The 9945-nt window shown below is 38.9% G+C and overlaps 1 protein-coding gene across 1 annotated transcript; it reads left to right on the top strand.

Moving 5' to 3' along the window:
- The first annotated feature begins 619 nt into the window (after window positions 1-619).
- On the top strand, window positions 620-3608 carry LOC131330309 (G-type lectin S-receptor-like serine/threonine-protein kinase At5g35370). Its single transcript, XM_058363848.1, has one exon. The coding sequence runs from the start codon at window positions 692-694 to the stop codon at window positions 3353-3355; it is 2664 nt and encodes an 887-aa protein (XP_058219831.1). The 5' UTR covers window positions 620-691; the 3' UTR covers window positions 3356-3608.
- The last annotated feature ends 6337 nt before the right edge of the window (window positions 3609-9945 follow it).

The raw sequence follows: 9945 nt of genomic DNA, 5'->3' as shown, positions 1-9945 counted from the left end.
TAAGGCCAAATGTACCCTTACTTGGATCGTAGTCATTAGTCTTGCTTTCTTTCTCGCAGTGTCTCCCCAAGTGTAATTTTGTTCACCCTTTTTAGAAGAGGGCGAACTTTATCCTCTATCTTATTAACTGAAATAGTGTACATCACTTTGTCGTGGAATTCAGATTATTTCAATCAATAGGAAGGAGGGTAATGTTCACCCTCTTAAGCGGAGGATGAACAAAACTCAACCTGTTGTTGCGCACACAGGTTGTTCGATTGTTTCCCCAATAGAGTTTATTGTTGGCCTCGATATTACTAACGATATTAATTTCCTTTTCTTGTGTTATCTAGGGGAGGCCCATTTGATAGAGTATTGATGGTGGTTGTGTGAAATATTGAATTCAAGATGTCGAAGTTGTTTATTCGAAATGCTGTAGTTGTGCAAGGTACTGCAATTATTTTCGATTAGATAAATCCATTCCCAGGTCATACCTGCACGAAATTCCACATATTCAAAAACTCCAGTTAATGGCATCCTCAAGTATACACTTTTCCTCCCTTGGGCCACAACTCCGTGTCAACTCTATGTGTGGAGAGAGAGAGAGAGAGAGAGAGAGAGAGAGAGAGAGAGAGAGAGAGAGAGAGAGAGAGAGAGAGAGAGAGAGAGAGTCCCATAGTCAACGGAATGGGGATGTAGAGTAGAGAAAGAAATGAAGAAAGCCAGAGCAGACCATTTCCATCTCCTTCTCTCTCTAGCTGATATGGGTTCCTTCCCATTCATCTTCTTAATCTTGTTATCTTTTTGTGTTATTGTTTCTTGTTCTACTCCATCATCAGATGTTGTATTATATCCAAATTACACTGCTTCAGGTGTTCATTTCATCGATGGTTCCGTTGGCTTCTTAACCTCCCCTAACGGAACGTTCAGAGCAGCTATCTTAAGTCCAGGCGGCCAAGGAGGTTCAGGAACCAACTACTATTTGTGCATCCTTCACGTGCCTTCCAATACCATCACCTGGTCTGCTAATCGTAACGCACCCGTTTCTATTGCAGGAACCATGACTCTCTCTGTTACTGGTATTGTAATGAAAGATCACGACGGTAGCTTAAAATGGTCGACTCCTCTGTTAGATTCTTCGGTCTCGTCACTACAGTTAACTGAGACCGGGAATCTTGTGCTGCTCACTCAATCTAATGCTATTCTTTGGGAGAGTTTTCTTCATCCCACGGATACAATCGTGATGGGGCAGGAATTGCCCGTAGGGGTATCACTGTCCAGCGCGGTATCAAGTACTGACTTGTCAGTTGGCAGTTACACGCTTTCAATAACTGCCTCTGATGCTTTACTGCAGTGGCAAAATTTGACTTACTGGAAACTATCGATGAATACCGTGGCTTACGCAACCTCGAGTTATCCGGTGGAGTACATGGCGGTCAACCAAACGGGTCTTTATTTGTTCGGTAATAATGGTTCTGTAGTCGTAATCCAGGTGAACTTATCTATATCAGATTTTGGGATTGCCAAGTTAGATTATTCCGGCCAGTTCAGTGTTGGTAGCTTTTCTGGTACTAATTTCAAGCCTGCATTTGCGGGGCCGGATGATAAATGCCAAATCCCGTTCATCTGTGGAACGCTTGGTTTGTGTGGTGACGGTTCTAATAATCGCGTATGCTCGTGCTCATCCAACTTCCGTTCAAGTTCACAGAGCCAGTATCCAAATTGTGTGCCAAGTGATGCTTCTTATTCCTTGTCAAATTCTTGTAATTCAACTGATAACAGCAATACGGGTAACTTCTCGCTTTCATATTTGAGCCTTGACTATGGTAATGACTATTTTACTAATGATTTCACGAACCCTGTGAAGTACGGTGTAAACTTGTCCGGCTGTGAAGATCTGTGCTCAAGCGAGTGTTCTTGCTTGGGAATTTTCTATGACAACTCATCAAATTCATGTTATGTCCTTGAAAACCAGTTGGGATCACTTATGTCAAGCACCAGTAGCCGTAATGATCGCTTGGGTTTTGTTAAAGTAATAGTTGGTCCTTCGCCTCCTAATTTTGCTCCTAATAGTGGTCAACCACTTGGGATTCCCATAGTTGCTCTAGTGTTGCCATTTATTGGGTTCTTCCTTTTAGCTACTCTGGGATTCTTCTTCTGGAGAAGATCGAGAAGCTCTAAAACTGGAAAGTTAAATCTCAACAGTCAAACAATTCCTTCTTCGGAGGACTTGGATGCCTTCTCCATCCCAGGATTACCTGTAAGATTTGGATATGAAGAGCTCGAGGTGGCTACTGATAAGTTCAAGACTATGATAGGGTCAGGTGGGTTTGGTACAGTGTACAAGGGTACACTCCCCGATAAATCACATGTGGCTGTGAAAAAGATCACTAATGTTGGAATTCAAGGGAAGAAGGATTTTTGCACTGAGATAGCGATCATTGGAAATATTCATCACGTCAATTTGGTTAAGTTGAGAGGGTTTTGTGCCCAGGGGAGAGAAAGATTGTTGGTTTATGAGTATATGAACCGTGGGTCCTTAGACCGCACCCTCTTTGGGAATGGACCAGTCTTAGAATGGAAAGAAAGGGTTGAAATAGCACTTGGAACGGCACGTGGACTTGCATATTTGCACAGTGGGTGCCAGCAAAAGATCATCCATTGTGATGTCAAGCCTGAGAACATACTCCTTCACGACCATTTCCAGGCCAAAATCTCCGATTTCGGGCTGTCTAAACTTTTGAGCTCCGAACAGTCTGGCTTATTCACTACAATGAGAGGAACTCGTGGATATCTTGCTCCTGAATGGCTTACTAGTGCTGCAATCTCTGACAAAACTGACATTTACAGTTTTGGAATGGTACTGCTTGAAATTGTGAATGGAAGAAAAAATTGCTCTTTACGAACGCGAAGCGAATGTATGGAGGATGAAATTAGTGGTGGTGGGTCCTCGTCATCTTCTTCACGACAAGGATCTGTTTATTTCCCCATGTTTGCCTTGGAGATGCATGAGCAAGGAAGGTACTTGGAACTTGCAGACCCCAGGCTCGAGGGGAGAGTTACTAGTGAAGATGTGGCAAAGTTGGTGCGTGTGGCTTTATGTTGTGCACATGAGGACCCTGCGCTTAGGCCAAGTATGGTTAGTGTTGTTAGCATGTTGGAAGGTGAGATCCCTTCTGGTCAGCCGAAGCTGGAGTCTTTGAACTTTTTGCGATTTTATGGGCGCCGGTTTGCTGAGGCTTCTACAATAGAACAGAATAATGGGCAAGATGATTTTATATTTCCACAATTGAATGCTTCTCTTAGTAGTTCAACGAGTAGGTTGCCTCTTAATTTCTCTTTCATATCATCACAGCAAGTCTCAGGGCCAAGATAGTACCTAATGACTGAGCTTTAATTGTAAAATTGTTTTTGTGGTTTACTGTGGATAAATTGTTTTGAGGTCAAATAGACACAATTGTAGTTTCCGTATTTGATATTCAGTCTTTCTAATCTTCAAATGTAATTGCCCTTGACAGAGCTCAATGGAGAAAAAAGGATTCATGTAGCCGGCTCCAATTAATTGGGAAATAAGGCTCGGTTTGGTTTGGTAAATGTAATTACACTTAATTTTGTGTGTCTTGTGCAAAGAGATTGTTTATCTTTGATGGTTAGACCTGACTGCTTGTAATGTTTCTATCTAGCCTTTTCTTCTTTTACTCTTTAGTTGTGAATTTCGTTTTGATTGCTATTATCCCCTTGTAGATGATCTCTACACAAGGTAGTCTTGATGTGGTATGACTGTTTCTTGGGTGCTGTAAGTTCTAGGCCATATAACCTATGCATTTTGGTGTCTATTCAGCTAGAGTTGTCCTCGTTTATTAAAGTGAATTTGATGTTCTTGTCCATCGATACATTCCAAACTCTTCGTTCTTCATTTCTTCGTTTTCTTTTAGTTGTTCCTCCACATCTAGTCCTTTTATCTTGTCCTCAGTCTCCTGCAAATCTATAAGGAAGAATTTAAAGCCATTTTCTCCATGAAAAAGGATAAAAAAATGAAACAACTAAATAAAAATACACCCAAAAAAGGAGGAAAAAACGTAGTGTGCTATACATGTGATTGTTTAAGAACCGTGATCAAAAGATACCATTTCATAAAACACTTTAGCCAAACTGGAAGCTTAATGTTTCGGTTGCTAGTAATTTTGCTGAAGTTTCTTGCAGGTTTCTCTATCTCCTCCTCCTCTGAAAGTCGGATTAATTGCTGGTAGTTAAAGTTAGTTTTGATTCCCTTGGATTCAGTATGGAGTTTGAATTTTATTTTGACCTCCAAGAATGAGATTTAAGTGTTGAGAGAGCAATATATCGGGCCTCAATGGAGATCATTTCCCAATACAATCAATCTTTCACCACTGCGCCAGAAACAAGTATAAAGCCTTTTCAAATAAATATCTGGAACTGTATAAAATCCTGGAAATGCATTTGCAAGTTAAACTTATCTCAAGTGGCCAAAAGAAAATTTTGAGGTTTGGTAATGTCAATAATCAATTCCAACTTTTCCAATGCCAAAGCACAGCTGGATGGAATGTTGTTTATTGTGGAATCTTGTTGAATTTGCGGTAATGGTGCTTACCAGATGTTTTGGCTGAATATTTGACAAAGTTTTTTCCATCGAATAGCTCTGGAATTGGTTCAATCATTGCTTCATGTGGAGGCTCCACAAACACAGCCCCAGACATCCTTGTTCTTTACTTGTTCCCCAAACTCCTTTGAAGAACGTTCTTGTACTTACTGTTGCTTAGTACCTGAAATAAAAAGTTTTCTGTAAGTTGTAATACTGAGTAATTGAACCCCTTCTCAATTTTGAGTTATTGGAACTTGGTATTGCTTGGGGATTGCACCTCTAGACCACTAAAGACAAGTGATTGAGATCATCAGCTAACTTTTTCTGTTTTTGATTTTATTTTTGTAATAGATGTGTCGTTTGCATATGCATAGTCCTGAATGTAAGTCAGATTTGAGAAACATTGTATGAGAAATGTGATGCATAATTCAGTACTTCCTCAGAAATCAGAATACATTTCTCCTAAAAAATGTCAATAAGATCCAGTATTTTAAGACCCATGTTTGCCTGGGTCAACTGAATACACAGTTCGCAATATAATGTTTGCTATCACGATAGAGTTAAGCATGCTTGCAGCTTCGAAATGCTGATAGTTGTAGTATAGACTTTAGACCCTTACAAATCTAAATAATCTTACCATAGTTCCTTCAACTTCTAAATGATTTCTCCTCCTCTTCCTTGCAAAATTTCTATGTCTACTATTGTGAACTCACATGTTGTAGACAAGTGAATAGATTGACTATGATCTACAACTATTTATTACTGTTGATACAAAACAAGTTCGTACCTTAAATACGTAACCTGTTCTAGTAAAATGTTCTTCCAGTTTTGTCGCCTAATGCCATTCAGAGGATGCTGCAAGGATAATCTTCCTTCTCATCCTTATTGATGCCACTCCAAGTATGTTTTTTTCCCCTCCTTGTCAGCCTCTATTTTGCTTGATTGTTTATTAACTTTCTTTTTTATTTCCAGCCTTCCAGGTAAGCAAGGGGAAGACAAACTATTGTTACCTCAACTTGATCACCGACGTAGATGAAAAGAGCTTTTGACAAGTAATTGACAACTGAGTTACCGTCCATCCAAACTTGAAGGCCTGGAACATTATTTGGGACAAGCTCAGGCTGGGGACAAGTCGGTCCATTTATTCACCACCCAAGCAAGACCTTAATGCCTTTGCTTCCAAACCTACTCCCTCCAAAAGCAGCTCCATTAGATTATTTGTTACTTCCAGTAGTTCCACATTGTATTCCTCTCACTACCCTGTGTTATGTGATTTCATATAACCCCCACTTTCCGTTTACAAGTTGTCCTACTGGGCAGGGATGGGCTCACTAATAGGTCTATCCTTTTTTATGGCGTAAGTACTAAATGAAAGTTAGACTGCACTATTATAAAGTTAATTTTTTAGCCTACAAAATATCTGTAAGACTTTGTTGGGTGGAAGTTGTTGGACCGTGGGATACGATGAGGACGTTGTGATCTTAAGCTGAGGAGATTGTGAAAGTCCTTCCTAGTCCCCCATTGGCTATAAATGAGATTGTTGGGTAGTATATAAGTTAATATCCACTAACTACTTAAAATGTAATCTATAACTTTTGAGCCTTGTTGTTAGCCTAAAGGTTAGCAAATCAACTAGTACCCCAATTGTTACATGAACAAATATGTGGGACTCAGAATTGGTACTGAATTGAATGAGCTTTAGCTGTTGGAATGAATCGAATGATATATGGCTTGGTCCGGATAAAGATGAGAAGGTTGGTCAAGTAATCAGGAGAAGAATTGTACAAGGATTCTAGAGTTTTGAGTTTAGAAGGGTGTTGTTTGCTTGGGAACCAGAACAAGTGGCTAGAGTGATGGCATTTTGCAAATCCAAACTTTAGACTTGAATGAAGCTGATTGGGTCATCATTTGGAAGGTGGCTAAATATGGTAAGTTTTTGGTTAAATCACTATAACTTCCTCAAGGAGTCTACTTGTGCTTTTAAGTACATAATACAAATGGAATATTGCTTGTGGCAAAGTTTTGTCCCTTTTGGAGCTCAAATTATGGGTTGGCTTGCTTGGTTGGGCGGAAAGAAGTTTGGGGAACTGTTATTGAGGAGGGGTATTATTGAAGCTCCAAATGCCATGCGTAAGATATGTGGAGATTTTCATGAATCTGCACAATGTGTTACTGCATTGCCAGAGTCTTCGGATGATGTGGTCTTCTTTGATTTACTGGTGGGGATTGGTGTGGGTGGCTCTAGAGTCAACTAGAAATGCGCTTTCTACTGGAATGGATGGTAATTTAGGAGAAGGGCTAATGAGAACGGAAAACTAATCTGGTATGCTATGTCTGCTACTATCATTTGGTCAAATATGGAAGGCAAGGAGTGAACATTTCTTTCAAGGGGTGGATATTGACTTGGAGGATTTGGCCAATAATACCAAACAAAATCTGGCTTGGTGGGTAAAAGCAAACCAGACATTGCCCCTACTAACTATTCAACATGGTGTCAAACATTCAAAGAATCAATGACAGTGGGAGATGTATGCAGCATTAAAGAGAAGAACTTGGGAAGAAGACTCTTTGATTTGGCACACTGATGGCTTTTGGGATGTTGGGGATTTAGAAGCGCTGCAACTAGTGGGTCTTATAATGTGGCCTAAATGTTTTGGTGGATTTTATGATTGGGAATTGTAAGATTAACTACTATTTTACAGTTTTGTCATTGGTATTTTTCGCCACAAAGAGAGTTTTGGTTTTCACTGTTCTGTTGCTATCTATTAGAACTGGAACTGGAACTAGAACTAGAAATCTAGAACAAACACTGCTGAGGTTTCGCTTCTGTTTCTGGTTCCAAGCTGTGTGCTAACACATTTGTTGGGAGTGGTGTTGTTCTCCTTTATGGAAATGGTTTTGCTTCTACTATTTATGATATTGCTATCTGCTCCTGGTATTGCTAGGCCTCTTCCTTCTAAGATTGAATTTGAGGGTCATACGTGGAGATTTAATAGGGATTGTTGTTGGTAGCAGTAGCGATGGAGATAGGATTTTACCCTATAGTGGCGAAATGTATACTAAAAAAATACTTACAAGATGCATTATAATATGAATGTCATCTACTCTAGGAAAAATTAAAATAATATAATAAAAACTATAGTAAACAATGTTTGTCATTTGCACATAGAGTACGAAAAAAGACAAACTTTAATTTAATCTATCTACTAAAGTGAGGCATTTTGAATTGTGCTCGACGCTCTTTATCTTGTTAAAAACATCGATGATAGAATCTAGTTTTGGAATACCTTTTTGGGTCTCCCTTCTTGAAAAAAAAATTAGAGGATTAATGACTAGTATATAGCCAAAAAAAAAAAAACTATCGGTGGCGGGTCTGTATAAGTTGGGGATATTTTTTCTCATACATATAATTGCATTTTCTAAAATTCTTATAGTGGTGGCCGCTGCCACTAGACCTCCTAGCTCCATCCTTGATTGGTAGTCTTGCTTGTGGGTTGATTTTAGCGGTATGTAGCACATTATCTTGGGAGGGGGCCTCTTTTTATCTTTCTTCCCCTTGTAACTTTCAGTTTTCCGCATCTGTTTCTCTGCATTGTTTGAATTATAATTGGCTTCTTGCCAACATGTTTTGGTCTTCTAGGCCGTAGCATATGATTTTCAGAGTTTGTGGGTGCCAACTTAGCTGAAATTTACCCCACGTCTATTTAATCTTTGCATTCTTCGTTTTAAAGGTTATTAAATTCTTTTTCGATGATCAAAAAAATTAGGGAGAAAAGAAGAATTTTTTTTTAAAACTCAGTTGTCTTGGTCAGTTTATGTGCACATTGATTAATCCCAGGGGCTAATCTTCATGTCATTCAATTCATTCAAACAAGCCACGACATCTACAAAAAATCACCCTGATACAAATCAAGCTATATAGTAGTTATTGATAAACACTCGAAAATAGAGATACAAAAAAACAACCAGACCCTAAAAGAGACGAAACTAATAATGTCGCACTCTTAAGCAGGAGATCGTAATCTTAATTGAACAACAAACGTGAAGCTAGTATCGAGACATCGGGCACCTCGGAATGGCGGAGCTCCATATCAAAAACATCAAACTTGTGGAAATCAAATAGCACTTGGCGATGGAGAAATGGACGGCAACAGATCTGATCGGAGAACTACACCATGCCATCAAACAGCGCATGGCGATGGAGAAATGGAAAGGTAGGGAAATGGGAAGAGGGGAGAGAAAGAGAAGAGGGAGAGAGAAAAAGAGGGAAGAGGGAGAGAGCGCCCCCTTCCCACCGCCCAAGACGGGGAGTGGGGGAAATGAAGATGTGCGGCGGCGGGGTTAAGTTCTAGAGGGAGATAGAGAGAGTATAGGTCAGGATTCGGCATCTTGAATTCAGTACTCTTTGACTCTTATCAAATAGGCCTCCACTAGAAAACCCAATCAAAGAAAATTAATACTATCATTCATAAAAACAAGTCTAACAATAAACTCTATTTGGGGCAAAAACAAATGGAGAGGCACTGCGAGAAAGAAAGGAAACTAATGACTACGATTCAAGTAAGGATACCTTCGGCCTTACAATCGAAGGCCCACACGAATTTTTGGCATGGTAATTTTTTCTGTTGGTTTCTCTTAATTTCTATGTACTAGATTTAGGTTAAATTTTTTTGGCTCTCTCGATTAGAGAGGAATAAGAGAAATATATAAATTTAAATAAAGTAGAAAAAGTTCATATAAGGAAAAAGTTTGTAAAACAATAGAATAGAAAATATCGCGACAAAAAGTCGCCTAGGGTTCAAGGGCCTAAAACCCAAATTAACAAGTTACTATTAAACAACTTACCGTGTGAGAAAAGGATCAATTTCTCTCCATACCTCATCCCTCTGTACCCTTCCATACTCTTAATTTTTGTCCACGTCTTGTGCCCAAAATTATAATCCGGACCGTTCACTTTGTAAATAACGCAAAGAACCTTACATCTACAAAATGAAAGTATGATCGAAGATCGAAAGACGCGTGAACACGTTGCAAATTGTTATGCAAAATAAAAGGTAAATATATTCAACATTTTAACCTTACATTTCAGAGAAGGAAAAGTAATTTATTCACATATTTATTTATCAATATCCGATCATACTAAGATTTCGCAAACTTATTGTAACGATCCTGATTTTCGGTAAATAAAAATTTTGTTAAATATTTGAATTTTATTTTAATTGCTTGGATTTCTTTTAAAATTCCCTTTTGATTTTTAATAATCTTTCATAATTAGATTTGAGACTTATAAAATTATATCTTTTTGGCATCGGACGATTTAGTTCTTTTCTAAAGACAAGTATGCTTGTAGAAGCACTTGTATA

The sequence above is a fragment of the Rhododendron vialii genome, chromosome 6a (assembly GCF_030253575.1).
Source record: "Rhododendron vialii isolate Sample 1 chromosome 6a, ASM3025357v1".
NCBI classification, from domain to species: domain Eukaryota; kingdom Viridiplantae; phylum Streptophyta; class Magnoliopsida; order Ericales; family Ericaceae; genus Rhododendron; species Rhododendron vialii.
This window is presented reverse-complemented; position numbering and strand designations above follow the sequence as displayed.

Coding starts and splice junctions, on each gene's coding strand:
- LOC131330309 (XM_058363848.1), top strand. CDS start 692: ATGAAGAAAGCCAGAGCAGACCATTTCCATCTCCTTCTCTCTCTAGCT.